We start from the raw sequence: 20992 nt of genomic DNA on the forward strand, positions 1-20992 counted from the left end.
GAAAATTCTACAACTAGAAGGAAAGAGAAAAGCTCACAGAGAATTGGAGGTACGGCAAAGGGTCTTTGTGCGTGCAGAGAGGAAGGGCGGCTGAGAGCCTGGCTAACTTTCTCTGGCGGAAGGGGGAAGGAAGCCCCCGACCGCACTGAACCCCAGTTCTGACTGCACTGAACCCCAGTTCCGGGCGAGCCCCTGGGGACCCACGCTCTTACGGGGGGAGTCTGGACTCTCGGGCGGAGACTCGGGAGCCGGGGAAAGTGGAGGACTGAAAGCGCGCGCGTGCCAGTGCGCACAAAGGCTGCGGAGGTTGCCACAGGCTTTCCCTAGTGGAAGGGAGTCAGAGGCCCCTGACTGCACTGAGCCCCAGTTCTGACTGCAGTGAACCCCAGTTCCAGGCGAGCCCCTGGGGACCCACGCTCTTGTGGGGGGAGTCTGGACTCTCGGGCGGAGACTCGGGAGCCGGGAAGGCAGAGGTCTGAAGGCAAGCACGTGCGCGCAAGGGCAAGGCTGACGGGAAGCCAAGACTGAGACTCCACCCCATCCAAGCTGAGCACAGAGGCTATTGCAACTTGGCAAGTCTAATCCTATAAGGCTGTCTCCAGGACTGAACTTCTCCCAGCATAGACACAGCTGATCCTTACAGCCAACTGGCCTGCAGCTCAATTCTTCCCAGTGATGCCAACAACAATAAAGACTTAATTACAACAAGGCTGTACACACAGTCCACAAAGGGGTGCACCAAGAGTGTCCACCTCAGGTTAACTGGGGAGGCAGACCCACGGGGCCATATTAGAAACCTAGCACACAAATCTACCTTACCAACTCAGGGAAGCAATGAAAATGCGGCATCAAAGAATCAGATCACAAACGAAAGAAATGGAGGAAAACAAACGACTGGATATAGAATTCAAAACCACGGTTATAAGGCTTTTTAAGAATATCCTAGAAAAGGCCGATAAATATAACGAGACCCTCGAAGATATGAAAAAGGACCAACTAGAAATTAAACATACACTGACTGAAATAAAAAATATTATACAGAGACCCAAAAACAGACAAGAGGAACACAAAAATCAAGTCAAAGAATTGAATTACAAAGAAGCAAGAAACACTCAACCGAAAAAGCAAAAAGCAAAAAAAAAAATCCAAAAAGTTGAAGATATTGTAAGAAGACTCTGGGACAACTTCAAGCGTACCAACATCAGAATTATGGGGGTGCCAGAAGAAGAGAGAGAGCAAGATACTGAAAACCTATTTGAAGAAATAATGACCGAAAACTTCCCCCACCTGGTGAAAGAAATAGACTTACAAGTCCAGGAAGCCCACAGAACCCCAAACAAAAGGAATCCAAAGAGGACCACACCAAGACACATCATAATTAAAATGCCAAGAGCAAAAGACAAAGAGAGAATATTAAAAGCAGCAAGAGAAAAACAGTTAGTTACCTACAAGGGAGCACCCATACGACTGTCAGCTGACTTTTCAACAGAAACTATGCAGGCCAGACGGGAGTGGCAAGAAATTTTCAATGTGATGAATAGCAAGAACCTACAACCAAGATTACTCTACCCAGCAAAGCTATCATTCAGAATTGAAGGGCAGATAAAGAGCTTCACAGACAAGAAAAAGCTAAAGGAGTTCATCACCACCAAACCAGTATTATATGAAATGCTGAAAGGTATTCTTAAAGAAGAGGGAGAAGAAAAAAGTAAAGATAAAAATTATGAACAACAAATACATATCTATCAACAAGTGAACCTAAAAATCAAGTGAATTAAAAACCTGAGGGACAGAATAATCTGGTGAATATAATAGAATCAGGGGCATAGAAAGGGAGTGGACTGATAATTCTCAGGGGGAAAAGGGTATGGGGGGTTCATGAAGAGACGACAAAAATCATACACCTATGGATGAGGACAGTGGGGGGGAGGTAAGGGCAGAAGGTGGGGTGGGAAATGGGTGGAGGGGAGCTATGGGGGGAAAAAGGAGAAATAATTGTAATAATCTGAATAAAGATTTATTAAAAAAAAAAAAAAAGAACACAGGTCTGGTTACTCGTCCCCACTGCTATGATTGGGGGGCAGTTTTCAGGCAGAGAGCAATTGTGGGCTGGGTATCACCCAGAGAGCTCCCTACCACAGGGCCCGCCATACGCCTTAACATTTGTTCATGTTTATGATCTTCCTTATGTTACCCTGTTCCTATGTCCCACAACCAGAATGAAAATAATGACACCCAGAGCCCAGAGGATAATGCTAAACATGTCCTTACTTTTCACTTAACACAGCCCTTCCGTGCAGACCAATCAGCCTTAGGTGGGAAGTCCCAAATTCCTTCTTCTCCCTCCCTCTTTTCCTTCTACTCCACTGTTCCCACCTACCTCACCTGACTCCCACCCTTAACCTACCCCACACCTCAGTCTCTGATTTCCATCTAAGAGAGATGGTCAATGTCTTAGAGACTGCATTCTCTTAGTGGCAGATGGAGCCTCCTTATAACACTTTACATCTGCCTAACTTTAGGTCTCACATATTCTCCAGAGTAAAACATCTATAAGACAAACAGGCCTTTTTCCTACTAATTCAAGTCATCTCCCAGAATTCATTTTTATTCTAAGAGAACCCTCTCCCAACAAGGGTAAAGATGAGCCAAGGGGGGTTCCACCACATGTATTATTCTTTTTATCTCCTCTTCAAGTCTGGGTAGGTGTCTGATGACTCCTACTTGTATCCGTAACTAAAACACAGACACAATCTCAGTGCTGTGAAGAGTGACTAATGGCAGCAGCCTCTAAATCATGAGCCAACAAGGAGAATGTCACTCCATGGCCATTCCAGAGAGGAGGCTGAGGGAAAAACACTAATCAGTATTGGAGAGGAGGTGGGCAGGGAGCGTGGGGTGGGAATCTCTTAGTCAGCTGCCCTGGTCCTATCCTAAAAAAAAGAATTTCTAGAATGTGACAAAAGAAGTTATATCCAAATTGATGGGTGATGGCTTCAAGATGAATAATATCTCAGCTATATTTGGCCTCTTCTTAAACTTAGACAATTATGCTACCAGAAGCAGAATTTAATCTGAGCTTTATTCTCTGCCAAGTGAGGCCATTTAAGGATATTTTAAATATTAAGCCTGCAAAGCAGATTTGTCCTACTAGTGACAACAGGGACAGATGAGGTGATATAAGAGGACAGGGCCCTAACTTCAAATCTGATTGGAGTTTAGCATTGAAAGTCACCTGGCCAGTGTAGCTCGGTTGCAGCATCATCCTGTACACTGAAAGGTCATAGGTTCGATTCCTGGTCAGGGCACATACCCATGTTTTGGGTTTGATTCCCTGCCTGGGCATGTGTAGGAGGCAACTGATCGATGTTTCACTCTCACATCGATGCTTCTCTCTCTTTTCTCTATCGCTCCCCCCTTCCTCGCGCTCTAAAATCAATTTTAAGCCCTGACTGGTTTGGCTCAGTGGATAGAGCATCGGCCTGCAGACTGAAGGGTCCCAGGTTCGATTCCGGTCGAGGGCATGTGCCTTGGTTGCAGGCACATCTCCAGTGGGGGGTGTGCAGGAGGCAGCTGATCGATGTTTCTCTCTCATCTATGTTTCTGGCTCTCTGTCCCTCTCCCTTTCTCTCTGTAAAAAAATAAAATATGTATAAAAAAATAAAATCAATTTTAAAAAGAGCCCTGGTCCTGGCCAGTTTGGCTCAGTGGATAGAGCATCCTGCAGATTGAAGAGTCCCAGGTTCGATTCCGGTCAAGGGCACGTACCTCGGTTGCAGGCTCAATCCCTGGCCCTGGTTGGAGGCAACCAATTGATATGTCTCTCTCACTCTGATGTTTCTCTCTCTCTGTCTCTCCCCCTCCCTTCTACTCTCTCTAAATATCAATGGAAAAATATCCTCAGGTGAGGATTAACAACAACAATAAAAAGAGCTCTGGCCTGTGTGGCTCAGTTCGTTGAACATTGTCTGGTGCACCAAAGAACTGCCAATTTGATTCCCAGGCAGGGCACAGCAGGAGGCATGCAGGCGGCAGCCAATTGATGTTACACTCTCACATAGATGTTTCTCTTTCTCTCTCTCTCTCTCCTTCTCTCTAAAGATCAATAAATATATATATTTTTTAAAAAAAGGAAACCACCTTCAGTGAGGGAAGGTGAAGGGGTGGGATATGATGGGGGAACCACATAGTTAGTGGCAAGGGCCTAGTTTTGTTTTGAGTGGTGATTTTGTGGTTTCTTACTGTATTATGAAAATTAATTAATTGAAGTAAGTTATAAATGAGGATAAAGGATGAAATAGAAGAGTCAGTAAGCCCTTAGGAACTCCATGTTCTTATTTTTTAAATGTGATTTTTAAAAATGTCTAGAAAAATACGAGATTCACAAAAGAGTAAACATTGTAATCCTATCATGTTTTGGATATGGAAATTATAAATGTCTCTTCCACCACACTTCAAATCCTGGAGGTCTCAGTAGGTTTGAGGCTGGTTCTTCCTAACTTATAAAATGGCAATAAAATAGGGAGATCTTCAGCTTCTTCAACTCCCTCCAACCACTTGATAAAAATTTCCCGTTAAAATCTTCAAAGTGTTTACACACATGGAGTTGCCATGGTGTGAGTCTAAGTGGTGATCAAAGTGAGGTGAATGGACCCAGAAACTGGAACTCCCAGGAGCTTGCAATACAAGAATGATTAGGAAAGGCCGGAACAGTAGTTTTTAATTAAACACACAAATGTAAAGAAGGCCACTTTCATCCAATTCAAGCAAGAAAAAAAGGTAAAGGGCACGTGAGGGGTGGAGAGTAAACTGGTACATGGAGTGATGCCCAACCAACTGAGCCATACTGACCAGGGCCTCACTGAGTTTTTAAAAAGTCCATTCCATTTTTTTAAAAAATATATTTTATTGATTTTTTTACAGAGAGGAAGGGAGAAGGATAGAGAGTTAGAAACATCAATGAGAGAGAAACATTGACCAGCTGCCTCCTGCACACCTCCTACTGGGGATGTGCCCGCAACCAAGGTACATGCCCTTGACCGGAATCGAACCTGGGACCCTTGAGTCCACAGGCCGACGCTCTATCCACTGAGCCAAACTGGTTAGGGCTCCATTCCATTTTAATCCAGGGCCAATTTATTCAATTGGTTAAAATGTGGACTACTGAAGCCAGTGGATTTGGGGCTCTGTCTCTCTATGAACCCATTAATGCTTCCCCTACATCAAAAATGGAGCAGTACTCCAGCACAGATCCCACTCCGGAGCGGAGCAGCCATTGAAAAGCAGGTGCCCCGTAGGAAAGAGGAGGGGGCAGGGACCTCATCCTCCCACACGGAACAATCCGTTTGGACCCCACCATTCCATCGTTCTTTAAGTTTCTTAAATAAGAAGAGAGACTAAATATTTTTGACCACGGGTTTTAGTCCTTCTTCTTTCAACCCACCTTTCCATCTTCTCCAGCTGCCCCCACAACGCTAAGACCCCAAAGAAGGGCGTCGTGAACTCCTGCTGCTCTGGAGAAAGGCTCAGCCTTTTATAGCACATGAGACGTGAGGCTCTTGAAGGCAGCAGAACCACCAGGCAGCTGAGAGCTCAGAGGCAAAGGTGCTAGCAGCCTGCAGCCTGTATAAGGAGATGCCAGGAAAATGACGGTTTCCAGGGTGAGCTAGCACAGCATTCAGGAAAGGAGCAACTCAGAACTTAGCAACAACGTAACTGAAGACTGCCAAGCTCACCTCTTACCCTCCACCCCCAGCCCAGCTCCTGCTCCATGGGAGTGGGGGGATGGGGGTTGGGAAGTGGAGGGGTGAGGGGGTGATAAAGGGGTGGGGGTGGGGTGCTGCTTGGGAGGATTCACTGCTGACGCCTAACAGCTGGGTGAATTCTGCTTCCCAAATAGTCCTGGGAGACTCTGAGTCTTGCACGGTGGTGGGGGTTGGGGGCTCAACAACAGGGCTCCAGCAGTGGAAATAATAACAACCCAGTGAAGAGAGAGACAACACAAAAGCGCTGTTGGGGCAAGTGAATCAGCCCAGACTCTCCCATTTGGAAACGGGCAGTCTGTGCTTGGAATGATAACTGCTTCTTTTCTTTACCACTGCCATTGAAACAAAACAACTGTAAGGGCAATGGCAGATTAAACAAGAGAAATTAAGCGATGCATGTACTGACAGGAAGCATTTATGAAGATATAGTGGGTTCCTGGGTCCGTACAGCAACTTGCCCACCAAATTCTGAGACCACTTCCTACCTTAACCTGCGTGGTGGCAAAATGATCTCCACAGGAAGTAGCTCAATGGATTCCGCTCTCTCCTCACCAGGATGACAACCCAGTTGTGATGACCGAACGACCAGGAAAGACAAGGATATAGTCAACTAAATCCAAGAAGTTTTGCTTTGGCAAAAGTCTGAAATTAGAATGGAGAAAAACTGAGGGAGAGGGAGAGGGAGAGAGGGAGGGGGAGGGGGAGAGGGAGAGAGGGGGAGAGGGAGAGAGGGGGAGAGGGGAAGAGGGGGAGAGAGGGAGGGAGAGGGATTGAGATTGGGATTAGCCAGAGAGATGGGACCTCCAACGTGGGATGTGCAGGGATGCCAGCAGTCCTGAAAGGTAATCCTGGTCTCACGTGGTCTTTGAAGAGGGATTCCTTCTGTCTAGGGCAGAGCCTACCTTGAACTGACCTCCATTCACTTTTCCCCCTTATCTTAACAAAGATATATTTGATTTAATAGACATTTGTCTCAGTGTTATTTGAACATATTTTGTTGTCTTGAGGTGGACTATTTCAATTGTTATTTTTCTATCCTGATCTTTCTATTTTATTGCTTTTCTTTCTAATTTTCAGGTTTCTAGTTCTACCTTCTCTCTATTATTTTCCCTTACCTTCACATCCTCTGTATTAAGCTTTATTCTTAAATGCATTCTTATTGTTTAAATTTTAAACAAGGAGTTATGTAATTCTTCCACACACATTTCCCCAGAGTTAAGCACTCTTAACAGTTTAATGAAAGGCCTTCAAGGACTTTCTCTATGCATATGCAAACACAGACACACCAGAAATACATACACCTAAATTTAATTGTTTGTTTTTCAAAAATAGAATAATTTTATGTATATTGTTCTGTGTTGCTTTTAAACTTAAAAATATAATAAAATAAAATGTATAATAGTAAGCATGATCAGAAATAACTATATTTAGATAGACCTTACCCTTTTTTAATACCAATGCTGAATATTATTAACCTTTTATTTTTAAAAATATTTTTATTGATATCAGAGAGGAAGGGAGAGGGAGAGAGAGATGGAAACATCAATGATGAGAGAGAATCATTGATCGGCTGCCTCCTGTACATCCCACATTGGGGATCGAGTTCCCATCTTGGGCATGTGCCCTGATCGGGAATCCAACCGTGACCTCCTGGTTCATAACTTGATGCTCAACCACTGAGCCACACCAGCTGGGCTTATTAAGCTTTTAAACTTTTGCCTGTCTGAAGGGAAAAAATTTTTATTTCTTACATTATTGTTGTTTGATTTTCATTTATCATATTAGTAATGAGGTTGATCATCTTTTTGTCCTTTATCATCTTTTTTAAAAATATATTTTTATTGATTTCAGAGAATAAGGGAGAGGGAGAGAGAGAGAGAGAACATCAATGATGAGAGAGAATCATTGATTGGCTGCCTCCTGCACTCCCCCAACTGGGGATCAAGCCCACAACCCGGTCATATGCCCTGACCAGGAATTGAACCAGTGATCTCTTGGTTTCTGGGCTGACACTCAACGGGTTAGCCACACCAGGCCGGGCTCCTTTATCATCTTTATTGTTTCTTCTTTAAGTTGTCTGTCAAATCCTCTGGCTATTTTTCTTTTGGGTTGTTTGTCTCTTTAAATTTCCTTGAAATCACTCTTTCAATATTAAGCCATATCTATTACATATGTAGAGACTTTTTTTTCTCCAGGACTGTCCTTTGTTTTAAATTTTGTTTATGATGCCTTTTGTCAAACAACACTTAAATTTTTCACATAGAAAAACTTGCCAATCCTTTCAAATCTGGCTTCTGAGTTTTATTTCATGCTCATACCAAGATTATAAAAATATTCTCTTATACATTTTTTGCTATTTTATAGTTTTGGATTTGTTATACTTTTTATACAACTGGAATTTACTTTTGATATCTTATAAAATATGTATTCTACTTTTTCCCCTACAGGTCTATCCGGTTCTCTCAATGCAATTTATTCAGAAATCAAATCAAATTTTTGCCATTACTGTGAAATCTACTTTTACCATATTTTAAATTCCTTAAATATTTAGGTTGGGTTTCCTCCCTCCCTCCCTCCCTCCCTCTCTCCCTCCCTCCCTCCCTCCCTCCTTCCCTCTCTCCCTCCCTCCCTCCCTCCCTCCCTCCCTCCCTCCCTCCCTTCCTTCCTTCCTATTCCACTGATCTGTTTTGGCATCCTTGCTCTAGCACTACATTATTCTAATAGGTTTTTATATTTAATAGAGCATTGTCATAATTTTTAAAATTCTCTTGATTATTTTATATTATTCCAAACATGTTTTAGAATTTGTCAAATTGCACTCCAATTTCAAAAAAAAAAATCCACAACTTACTGCCATTTTAAAATGTATGGGTACATTTCTAGTTTCCCTAGTCTATTACCTTTCTCTACTACTTATGATAAACTACACTATTTACTCTATATTTATAACTTGTCCTGATAATAAGTAGCATGATCTCCCCTCCCCCTGCCGTCCTCATTCTTTTCAAAAAGCATCTTTGCATTTTCATAAAAATCTCATAATCAACTTGTCAAAAACCACAACAAAAAAAAATTAATATTAGCCTAAGCTGGTTTGGCTCAGTGGATAGAGCGTCGGCCTGAGAACTGAAAGGTCCCAGGTTCGATTCCAGTCAAGGGTACATGCCCAGGTCGTGGGCTCGATCCCCAGTGGGACACTTGCAGGAGGCAGCCGATCCACCATGATTCTCTCTCATCATGGATGTTTCTATCTCTCTCTCCCTCTTCCTTCCTCTCTGAAATCAATAAACATATATATTTAAAAAAAGACAAACACAAATGTATTATTCCACCTCCATGTAGTAAAAAGTATATTTGTACTTTATATAAATACTTTATATAAATACAACTTTATATTTAAAAAATTAATATTTTGTTTGTTTATATTATCAACTAATTTGGGGAGGTCGTCCATCTTGAAATGTCTTAATTTTCAATATGTGAAAATGATGTGTCTCTCCATTTAATTAAATCTTTGCATAGTATCAATAAAATAAATATTCAATAAAATGTCATCAATTTCTTTACAAAGATTTTCTTTTTTGCTATATGTATACTTCATATTTTTGTTTGGGGCAAATGATAGAATTTTTTAAATTCTGCTTTGTTTTCTTTTCCTTTTACATTTCATTTTAAGGCCATGCTTTCTCCAGGAAGGTCCCCACCAATAACTGAATACAGAGAAGGTACAAGGGAACTGGCCATTTCTTCCCAGTGCGAGATTCTTCTCATGGGCAAGTTTTGCTCTAGAACTCGTCACTGGGTTGACGGAAACGTTGTCACATGTGCCTTGCAGGCTGAGGCTCTCCTGCGCAATCTTGCTTTTATCTCTCACATGTGTTACTCCCAAATACACCTCTTGTGCCCCTAACTTCATCTTAATGTCTGCTTCACAGAGAAGCCACTGACACTGACACACTGACATATTTACAATACATACTGAGTCTTTCCATCAGAAAAAACATAGTTCCCCACTATTTCTATTTTTAATGCCCTTCAGGGAAATGTTATAGTTTTCTTCATATTCATCTGGCACATTTTTTACTTTATTACTAGACTTTTTAAGTTTTGCTTTTTGCTTAAGTAAATTTGATCTTTTGTTCGTACTTTTAAAAATATGTTTTGCCCTGACTGGTTTGTCTCAGTGGATAGAGCGTCGGCCTGCGGACTGAAGGGTCCTGGGTTCGATTCCGGTCAAGGGCATGTACCTTGGTTGCGGGCACATCCCCAGTGGGGGGTGTGCAGGAGGCATCTGATCGATGTTTCTGGTTCTCTATCCCTCTCCCTTTCTCTCTGTAGAAAATCAATAAAATATATATATATATTTAAAAAAAATAAAAATAAAATAAAAATAAAAATAAAAATATGTTTTAAAGCTTACGTCATAAGAATTTCTGTCACTTATTTCTATTTTTTTTTCATTTATTTCTAAATTATTTTCCTTTTGACATCCTCAAAACAAAACAAACATAAAAGCAAACAACAATAACAAAAACCTACTTCCATCAGTAGAAAAGTAGATTAACAAACTGTGGTATATTCAAACAATGGAATATTAGTCAGTGATTAAAAAAAATACTGGGGTGGGTGGGTGGGTGGGGAGAGATTAACCAGGAAATTTATATACTTATATACATAGCCCATGAACACAGACAATAGTGTGTTGGAAGCCTAGGAGGGGCAGGTGTGGGGTGCAGGGACTCAATGGGAAAATAAGGGGGACATCTGTAATACTTTCAACAATAAAGAGAAATTTTAAAAAGTAAAAATTCTGATGCATGCAAAACATGGAGTGACTAAATCTTATAGACACTGAGTTGACCAAAAGAAGCCAGACACAAAACAGTACATACTGAATTATTCCATGTATATGATGTTCAAGACCAGGCAAAACTAGTCCAAAGACAGGGTGCCAAGCCACCCTGTCCTCCCACACTGTCACATGCATCACACCTTTCTGTAATAATTTGTTGAGGTGGCTGATATGTTAAACCTTGAATAAATATTTAGATGAATGAATAAATGAACCAAGGAGAGCAAGGATTAGAAGAAAAAAGCTAAAATTCAGGTCATGGTGACCAATCCACCCCCATATGAGGAGGTGCCCAGAAAACATTGGGGGTGGGCAGGGTTATCCACTATTTCTTAACTGGATAGATGGCTTCTCACATCACCTCTCATTGCTGTAGTGCTTATGCTTCAACAGCCCAGTGTGTTAATTCCAGCTCTTAATTATCAAACATGCCTCCATTTCACAGGTGAGAAAATGCAAGCATAGAAAGGATTGGTAATTTGTTCAAGGTCATAGAACAAGCTAATAGTAGAGGTCGGGTACAACCAGTTTCCCTGGCTCCCAGGTTGGAGATCAGTACTCCACGATGGGTTCTCCAGGACCCTGAAGGCCACATGTCCCTGGTTTGGCCTTTATGGGAACTGGTGTTTAGAAGTCCCTGTTGAAATTCCTTTCATTCCCTACCGACCCTGTAACAGACACCTGCTGTACAGCATTGACAAAGCCAGTTCTGTTCTGGGCCCCTGCTTGCTGCTGCCTGGGCAGGGGGACCCCTGCAGCCCTCCCTCTCATGCCCTGACTTAGTAAAGGTCCCTGCTGGAGTCTTCACATAGCACACTGCATGAATGTGTGGGACATACTGGTTGCCAAGACAAATATGGCTCCAGATTATTCTAGGAAACAAATACATTGTTTTGCTCTGGATTGCAAGAATTGCTAATGAGGGGTTTTATTTTGGGCTGTGTTCCTTGGAGCTAGCAGACAGATGGAACAGGCGACTTGCTTAGCAGAGGGAACTACCCATTTCTGCCCCTGTTATGAGAACATGCCAGAGCCCAGTGCTACCTGGTTCCTGCCCTCAGGGCTCAAGATTGAGGCCTCTTAGAAGGCGTCCTGGCTCCCAGTGGTTTCCTCTTCTCTGGAAGTGGCCCTCCAGAAGTAATTAAAAGCCCCTAGCGGTCTTATCAGCTATATATTACCCTGCCCCCCTAGCCAGATAATTGCAGTAGGGAGGATAGCAGAGGTCTTTGCTGACTGGAATTTGAGAACAAGAATCCATTTATCACAGCAGGCTGACATAAAGAACACAGAATCTGCTAGTGGCCAGGTTTTCAGTGAGAGAAAAGAGGAAGAGCTAAGAGCATTTGGAAAACTCAGTCCCCTGATGCCACTAGCTCTTGAGGGGGTCCCGACCCCTTGGATTCTGTGAGCTGGTAAACAGCCCCCCCCCCCCCCGCCACTTTTATTTTTGCCTGAACTAATTCAGCTTGTATTTCTGTAACTTGCAACCATAAGTTTAGCCTAATGTTTCAGGGACACACAGAGGACTCAGGCAATGGCTCAATGGTCCAACTGTGGATAACCCGGGTGGGTATTGTGGAGTTATGTTGTCAGATCCCAGTACACCGACCAATCTACTTCAAAATACTTCAAGGAACACTACTGCAGGACGAGGAGGAGAGCCCTAACCGGTTTGGCTTAGTGGATAGAGCTTTGGCCTGTGGACTGAAGGGTCCTGGGTTTGATTCTGGTCAAGGGCATGTACCTTGGTTGTGGGCTCAATCCCCAGTAGGAGGCGTGCAGGAGGCAGCTGATGAAAGTTTCTCATTGATGTTTTTAACTCTCTAACCCTCTCCCTTCCTCTCTGTAAAAATCAATAAAATATGTTAAAAAGAAAGGAAGGAAGGAAGGAAGGAAGGAAGGAAGGAAGGAAGGAAGGAAGGAAGGAAGGAGGGAGGGAGGGAAGGAAGGAAACAAGGAAGGAAGGAAGGAGGGAGGGAGGGAGGGAAGGAAGGAAGGAGGGAGGGAGGAAAGGAAGGAAGGAAGGGAGGGAGGGAGGGAGGGAAGGAAGGAGGGAAGGAAGGAAGGAAGGAAGGAGGGAGGGAGGGAAGGAAGGAAGGAAGGGAGGGAGGGAGGGAAGGAAGGAGGGAAGGAAGGAAGGAAGAAGGGAAGGAAGGAAGGAGGGAAGGAGGGAAGGAAGGAAGGAGGAAAGATGAGGAGGAGAAAAGATGGAAGACAGTAAGATGCACTCAGGTGAGAGAAAGCAGGAGGAGGCCATGGAGAAGAGGAGCATGCCAGGCAGGTTTAGCAGGCTTGTTTTTATTCCAGTTCTGTTCTAGAGCCATAGGCTTCTCTGTCTACTCTCTCAGCCTCTTTTTCACCTTCTCAACTCATGAAAAATCAATAATCTGAACACTATGACCTAATCAAAGAAAACCACCTCTCAAGACTCAACTCCATTGCTGCCCACCACGGGAAAACCAGGCTTAGGGAACAAAGGAGGGAGGCTCATATCAAATGCCAGGATGGGTAATGCCATGGAGAAGTCATTGTGCCCATGCCCCTGCCTCTGACCATCCTAGAATCCATCCTAGTCACACCTCTTCTGAGGTCATCTACCTCTGAACTCTGTCCAATGTGTACTTTGTCCAAGGTGGGATATAGAACGGAAGAAAAGAGAAAGAATAACCTCCCTCTCTCCTGGGGGAAACAGCTTAGAAGCTGTCTTGGAAGAATCTAAGAAACTTTTCCTAAATAGTTTTCAGCCACTTTGTTCTCCTTCCTTCCACCTCCCCCATGACCCAAACTAGAAGAAACAGAAGTAACCAGGATACAGAAGCTTTCACACCCATAGCCTGAGTATAGAATCAGGAAAGATATTTTCTTTTGCATTATACATTTTAACGTGTTTGCCTTATTCTAATAAGCCTATATTACTTTTTAAAAATAGCAATAAGGACTCAAACTATAAACCAATGTCTGGCCATGGGCAGGGAAGAGGGAGGGACAGGGAAGGACCCTGATATGGGTCCCTTTCCTCAGGGACAGATGATCAGACTCTGCCCTAGTGGTCAGTGAAGCGTAGGGGTACTACAGGGGCCTTGGGGAGGGGAGTTGTGTACTGCAGAGGTTGCAGTTAGAGGCAAATTTCATCTCTGCTGCAACCTTGTCCTTGCTCCTTTGATGGCTGGATCCTGCCTCTGTCCCTGCTCTTAAATAAATCCTTCAGGAAGAAAAAAAAAAAAAAAAAAGAGGCGGAGAGTGGAGGGGGAGGATGGGAGAGACGAAGAATGGAGAGGAAATGGGGGAGAGAGGAGAGGCAGAGAGAAAGAAAGGCTGAGAGATGCTGTGTTCCTGCATCTCCATGGCCCCAGGAAGAGGGATGTGGAACTGCTCCCCTGCTCTCTGTCAGGAGTCGCCATGGAGACTGAGTGCTGGCCTCTTCATGATTAATACTCGGAGGCAGCTGTCTTCTTGGAGTCTTTTTAAAAATACATACACTATTATTTAAACACAATGATATTTAGAGCAGAAAGATCAAGGTGGGGAGGGGGAGGGGCAGTAGCATTACCAGAATGATGACAGGGGCTGGGCCCTTCCCCACCTCCCTCCCTGGATCCAGAGCTTCCAATCTCATCCACTGTGGCATCAGCATCTGAAGGGCCCTCGCAGCACCTGGCACAGGGCTGTGCTCAATGAACACTTGATGAATGAATGTGTTCATTCATTAATTCATTCACTAATTGTCTGTTCAATGCTTGTCTAGAAAGCAAACTCTCGTGCTCGCTTCGGCAACGCATATACTAAAAAAAAAATAAAATGGAACGATACAGAGAAGATTAGCATGGCCCCGGCGCAAGGATGATATGCAAATTCATGAAACGTTCCATAAAAAAAAGAAAGTAAACTCTCACCCTAGTCAGTTTGGCTCAGTGGATAGAGTGTTGGCCTCAGATTGAAGGGTCGTGGGTTCGATTCCAGTCAAGGGCACGTACCTCGGTTGCAGGCTCGATCCCGCCCAATTGATGTATTCTCTCTCACATTGATGTTTCTCTCTCTTCTCCTCCCTTTCACTCTCTCTAAAAATCACTGGGAAAATGTCCTTAGGTGAGAATTAACAACAACAACAAAAGTAAACTCTACTTCACCTTTTTCTATGGAAATTAAAAATTTCCTCTCATACCCTCCCCTCAAGGTCACACACACACACACACCACCACCACCACCACCAACAACAACAACGAAGACAACACCAACAACAACTTTCCCACTGGCTTCCAGGGACCCTGTATGATTTCTCAGCATGTGTCTGATATGACCATAGCATTGCTATCCAAGGCAGTCTTCCAGGGAATTCTTGCAGAGATGGGCACAACCAGATCAAGTTTCCACATCATACCATATTTGAAAAGCTAGAGGGGGATCCTTCATCTAAAGTCATCCTAGAGTGAATCCTTTTGTAAAATGAATTATCTTTCCCTAAGTTATCTTGTGAAGTAGACTAGCCTGGGCTTAACTCTCAGTCCTACCATTGAATGGAAGTGTGGCCATGAGCATGTTATTTAACTTTTCCAAGTCTGTTTCTTCACCTGTGAAATGGGTCTCCAATTCCTTCCTCCATAGAGCTTTTGTGATGATTAAATATGTTTGTAAAGTGCTCAATGTATGTGATCTCCCTTTTTTTCATTGTGTAAATTTGTGTTTTATATTTGAAGTGGGAATTAATGTGGAGCTTATAGGTCTATGCTCCTATCTCTTCCACCTACTTCCAATGATCTTTATTCTACCTGTGTCCAGAATCCCTTTTTTTAAGCCATTAAAATCAGGGGGGAAAAATGGAGAGGAGCTGTGCTGGGAAGGACTACAAAATGTCCATTCCCCCTTTATATTTCCTCCTTCTCCTCCTCAAGGAACCAAATGCAGATGCAACTGCCCTTCACAGGTAATCATCTGTGTATCAGAGTGTGTGTTTGTGTGTCCACTGAGAGTGGCTAGCCCACACCCAGACCACAAGCTGTGTTCTTCATCTCCTCTCCTACTCACTTCTCCTTTCCCAGCTCTGCATTTAGGCCTGACCTCTAACAAGATAAAATAGGGGGCATTGGACCCTTGTCTAACGCAGGCCTAGCCCAAGGGCCTTTGGCAGAGAGCAGTAATAGCCTGGGATTTGCCAAAAGAGTAGGGAAATTATCCATGACTAAGAAGCAGGAGGAATGCTGTGGCAGAGGGAAGAACAACAGAAGGGACAGGGAACCTGGGGCTGGCCAATCTGGCCCGACGGGGAAACCTGGGGAGCCCTGGACACCTGCCTAGCCAAATCCCTCTGCTCCCCCTCCCTCCTAAGCAGCAAAGTGCCAGAATGGATTTGAGACATGTGTGCCCTGCGTGTCTGGTGTGGGCTTGCCTGGTCTTGGCAATGCATTTGGATTAGAATCAAACTCAGGTCTGAAATAGAGTTTAAAATAAATAGTGCTGTGTGTGTGTAATCCTTACAGACATGTGCTGGGTTTCTGCATTTCCTACATACAAACACATGTGTTGCTAACATAGAACTGATCTGTGGCATTCATTAAGACATACTGCATTTGCACGGATGAGAAAACCTTTGTATGATTTCCAAACTCAAGAAGAAAATGAATGCTAGTGTGTTCACATGTGTATTGCAGGTGATCATGTGATGACATATTCCAAGAACACACATGTAGGGTCCTTGTAGGTTGGGGAAAGGGGCAGCAAGGAAAGGAGATGGGTCTCTGGGTCCTGGTAGAATAAAAACCAAAATCTACCTTCTGGCCCATAGTAGACATTTAAGGAATTAATATTGAATGAATGAACACTGAGAAACAGAATGAATGAATTTTGGATAATGGACATAGGGTGAAAGGCCTGAGAATTTGGTGGGTATCAGTCAGCAAGGGAGACTGGGATATACACTGCTGGTTATGCTGTAGCCCATCACCCTTGAATGACTTTGTTCTCATTCTTAGGAAAGTGGAGAGGGAGGAGGGAACCCCAGGCCTGCCCTCCCCACCTTCCAGCACCCAGAGTTCAAAGAAGTGGTGCTCTTGGTAAAGAAAATATGCTATCCCATGTACTTATTTGATCCGCTCAATTGTCCCAGAAATGAGTTAAGTGAGCTATAACACAAAATAAATTTTTAAACTATTATTTTAAAGATGAGACTATAAGACAGAGGAAAACCACCGCAGGATGAGATCAGGAGAGTAGGCAGGATTCTTTGTCAGAATTGACTGATATGCAGCCAAGATTCACAGCCTCCTTAAGGTTAGGGAGGTTGTTTTGTGCGTTTTCCTGCTTCCTCCCTCCCTCCCTGTTTGTTTTGTTTTGTTTTTCAGAAGGAGCCCAATTATTCCAAGTACTGATTCTAGGGAAATATATCCTGTCAATCCTCTGTGTGTTGCTGGGGACAACATCCCTAAAGTACGACATTTATATGGAGGCAGAAAAAAGTTCTACAGAATTATCTTATTACCTTGTAGGTGAAGGAAGAGTGAGCAGGAATTAATTGGCCTTACTTCTCTGGAGGACAATTTGCCAGGTGTCCATCAAAATTTACATACCATTTGACCAAAATTTATACTCATTTGAATTTATCCCACAAATATATTCACCTGTATATAGTTAAGGATACTGACTACAACCATGTTGGTAAAGCAAAAGGTTGGAAACTTCCTATATGATCATGGATAGCAGACAAATTGATCTCCTTTACAAAGGAGCCTTAGAAGACTTTTAATAAAGACTTTTAATTTTTAATTGAAAACATATCCTTGGGTACTAATTGACCTTTTCTCTCACCATTAGCAAGTATTATGGTCCTTTCAATTTAAGTTATTTTTCCTAGAATAAACTAAAACAACTACTAAGGAAATTAAAAACACAGGTGTGAGAAAATAACGAAAAACTGGTTTACTGAGTACCCCAGTGCCTAGAACTTAATATGCTTTAATCCAACTACTCTTTATTTCAAATTTATGAAGTAGACACGTATACGTATCTGCATTCAACAGGTGAGGAAACCGACGCTCACGGAGATTAAGAGACGGCTGGTAAGTGGCAAAGGGCGGATTCGAACCCCAAACCGTGGAACCCCAAACCCACGCGTTCTTTCCTCGCCGTCCTTCGGCCTCTGCCTCCAGGCGGGAAGCGCACTTACTGGACGTCGACCCCCACGCGGTGCAGCGCCCCAGCCAGGCGCACCCGCGGCCCCTGCGCGCACGGGGCTCCGCGCGCAGGGAGCGCGCGCGCACGCAGCGGCGAGGGCCCCGCGGCGGTGGCGGCGACGACGTCACAGCCGAGCTTTCCTTTTCGGGAGTCCCCGGTAAACATCCTGTGTCCATGTTTGGGCATTTACGTCACGGCGGCAGGGCCGGGGCCTCCCGAAATGGCAGTGGCCCCGGGAGTCGGAAGCCCTGTGCCAGCGCCGCCGCTGCTATATAAGTGGGGGGGCCGCGGCTTGGGGGAGCCCGGCTGCGCTTTGAAGAGGCGAGGAGCAGCCGCTCGAAGCTGGTCCCAACGAGCAAGGGCGCTACGGCCTCCCGACCCCTTTTCCAGAGGTGAGCGCCGGGAGCCAGGAGCCCGGGCACCTGGGTCTGCGAGGCGCGGGGCGCCCCGACTGCCTGCCTCCCCGCCATTCGCGCGCCCCCAAGCTCAGCGTGCAAGGCCCCGGTTCCCCGCAGCAGCCGCCACGCCATGCTCCACCTTAGCGAGTTTTCTGGCCCCGACACGCTTCTGCTCAAGTCCGCCGACGAGGGCTGTTGCTCGGAACCCAGCACCGAATTGTCCCGGCTGCCCGTCAGGGACACGGCCGCTGGCTACCCAGGAGGTAAGAAGCGCGGCTGGGGGTGCTCAGACGGCTGCCCAGTGCGGGGGCGCACGGTGCCTGAGACAAGCTGGGATTGGGATGCAGGAGGTGTGGGGGTAGCGGTGGTAGGAAGCTCTGGGGTCTTGGGGTGCGCTCCGCCATTGCTACCCCACCGGGCCATCAGCGCCTCCATAGGAAATTGTGCGTGTATCAAGGTGTCCTTTTTGCCTGTGCACGTGTATTTTGGATGTGCATGTTCTTGTGTGCGTCTTGGAGCGTATGCCTGCTCCAAATGGATTAGAATGTGTAAAAAGGCACTTTATGTGTATCCGTGGGCACCAAGGGATCCTTGGGTAGGGGCCGCGACTCGAGGCGCGCCCTTTTCTGTGCCTGGAGTTGATTCCTGCTCCTTCCTCAGCAGGCGACTTCTTGAGCTGGGCTTTGAGCAGCTGCAGCGCCGGGGGGGATTTAGCCGACTCCTGCTTCCTGGAGGGGCCTGCGCCCACACCCCCTCCCAGCCTCAGCTACAGCGGTAGCTTCTTCATCCAGGCAGTGCCCGAACACCCGCACGACCCTGAGTCACTCTTCAACCTCATGTCGGGCATCCTGGGCCTGGCACCTTTCCCCGGCCCCGATGTGGCAGCATCCCGGTCTTCGCTGGACGCTTTTCCCTCAGTCCCCGACGCCTTTCTGGCGGGTCCGCCGGACCTTTATTCCCCGGATGTGGGCGCTGCCGCCTTCACAGAGGCGTTCTGGGAGGCCTCGGCCTCGGCTGGCGCCCCTTCGCAGTGCCTGTATGAGCCTCAGCTCTCCCCACCCGACGTCAAGCCAGGCCGCCGGGCTCCTCCGGCCTCTCCAGCGCTGGACACTGCCTCCGCCTTCAAAGGTCCCTATGCTCCCTGGGAGCTGCTTTCAGCCGGGGCCCCAGGGAGCTGTGGGTCACAGGGAGGCTATCAGGCGCCCTCCGAGGCCCGTTTCCCCCCGATGGGGACCAAGATTGAAGACCTGCTGTCCATCAGTTGCCCCGCGGAGCTGCCGATCGACTCGGCCAACAGACCCTACCCCACGGGGGCCTACGACGCTTTCCCGCTGGCCTTAGGAAACTTGGGGGAGGGGGCCGAGGGCCTCCCGGGGCTCCTGACCCCTCCTAGTGGGGAGGGAGGGAGTAGTGGCGACGGCGGAGAGTTTCTGGCCGGTACGCAGCCTCAGCTTTCTCCGCTGGGCCTCCGCAGTGCCGCGGCGGACTTCCCGAAACCCCTGGTGGTGGACATCCCTGGGAGCAGTGGCGTGCCTGAGCCTCCAGGGCCGCCGGCCCCTTTCTCCCCAGTTAAGGCGCGGCGCAAGGGGCGCCGGGGCGGCAAGTGCAGCGCACGCTGCTTCTGCCCGCGGCCTCACGCCAAGGCCTTCGCTTGCCCAGTGGAGAGCTGTGTGCGCAGCTTTGCGCGTTCCGACGAGCTCAACCGCCACCTGCGCATCCACACGGGCCACAAGCCCTTCCAGTGCCGCATCTGCCTCCGCAACTTCAGCCGCAGCGACCACCTTACCACACACGTGCGCACCCACACGGGCGAGAAGCCCTTCGCCTGCGACGTGTGCGGCCGCCGCTTCGCGCGCAGTGATGAGAAGAAACGGCACAGCAAGGTGCACCTCAAGCAGAAGGCGCGTGCAGAGGAGCGGCTCAAGGGCCTTGGCTTTTACTCGTTGGGCCTCTCCTTCGCCGCCCTGTGAGGGAGAAGTAAGTTTGTCGATTGGGGCGCCACCGCGCAGCGCGCCGAGGAAGATCTTCCCGCCCCTTTCCCGGCACGCCCCGGGGCAGGCCTCCGACCCGGCTTGAAGCGCCCCCGACCAGTGCCCCGTTTAGCACCGGCTCCGTGGACAGCTCCCGCCGTCCAGGATCGTCTCCTTGTCTGCTGCGCTTGGGGGAAGTCATTTCCTTGGGACTCAAGGGTATTTTGTACCTGGCGCACGCCCTACGCCGTCCCATAACGCCCCGTCGTCCCCCAAAGACAGGCTGGGGCAGCGCCGAGCCGGTCTCGAGCGGTATTTTGCATAGTAATGTTTCCAGCAGCAATTGGATGTAACGTTTTGCTTTGGGGCTATTTCCTGTTTGTTGTTAATTTTTGTAAAGCAGACGCTACTCTCAAGCATTTGCAAAACTGTTTATTTTTGCAATTAAAAGCATTGTGCTAAAAGCTTTATCTGCCATCCAAGCTCCTGACCCTCCCAACCCCCTCCCCACCCCTGAACCCCCCAGAAAATGTGACTCCTTACATTCATGGAGTCATTACCCACCTACTGTCAGGCACTGTGGCACATAGTAGACATTCAATAAATATGTACTGAATTAAATGAATTTAATCACAGCTAGCCTAAGGGCTCAAGGTGTTTCTGAAAATTGTGCATATATTATCCTCCTTAATCCTGAGTGCAGCAGTCATATACATACTCCATTTCAAAGATTCAGGAAGCAGCCTGTATAAACTTTCTGGGTAATCCAGCTAGGAACCGTTAGGGTCAAACCCAGATCTGTCTGGCTGCAAAGCCAGTGCTTTTTTTCCCCCAACTCCAGAA

At 46.3% G+C, this 20992-nt stretch overlaps 2 protein-coding genes across 3 annotated transcripts in view; one reads left to right on the forward strand and one right to left on the reverse strand.

The window, feature by feature from the left end:
* The window catches only part of STAMBP (STAM binding protein), a 762428-nt gene that overhangs the window by 337536 nt on the left and 403900 nt on the right, over window positions 1-20992 (reverse strand). The window lies entirely within an intron of this gene.
* EGR4 (early growth response 4) lies at window positions 18076-20617 on the forward strand. 2 transcript variants are annotated; one of them, XM_080685719.1, is made up of 2 exons: window positions 18076-18442; window positions 18840-20617. In XM_080685719.1, exons 1-2 carry the CDS (start codon window positions 18310-18312, stop codon window positions 20147-20149), a joined length of 1443 nt encoding a protein of 480 aa, XP_080541845.1. In that variant the 5' UTR covers window positions 18076-18309; the 3' UTR covers window positions 20150-20617. The 2 variants fall into 2 exon arrangements, with proteins under 2 accessions (XP_080541845.1, XP_080541846.1); XM_080685720.1 differs by having other exon boundaries at window positions 18079-18442; window positions 18843-20617.

Source organism: Plecotus auritus (assembly GCF_963455305.1).
Source record: "Plecotus auritus genome assembly, chromosome: 8".
NCBI classification, from domain to species: Eukaryota; Metazoa; Chordata; class Mammalia; order Chiroptera; family Vespertilionidae; genus Plecotus; species Plecotus auritus.

What these genes read in the sequence shown, in the direction of transcription:
- EGR4 (XM_080685719.1), top strand. Translation starts at nt 18,310, where the DNA reads ATGCTCCACCTTAGCGAGTTTTCTGGCCCCGACACGCTTCTGCTCAAG. An exon ending in GGCCGCTGGCTACCCAGGAG is followed by an intron (nt 18,443 to 18,839) that starts GTAAGAAGCGCG and finishes CTCCTTCCTCAG; the next exon opens with CAGGCGACTTCTTGAGCTGG.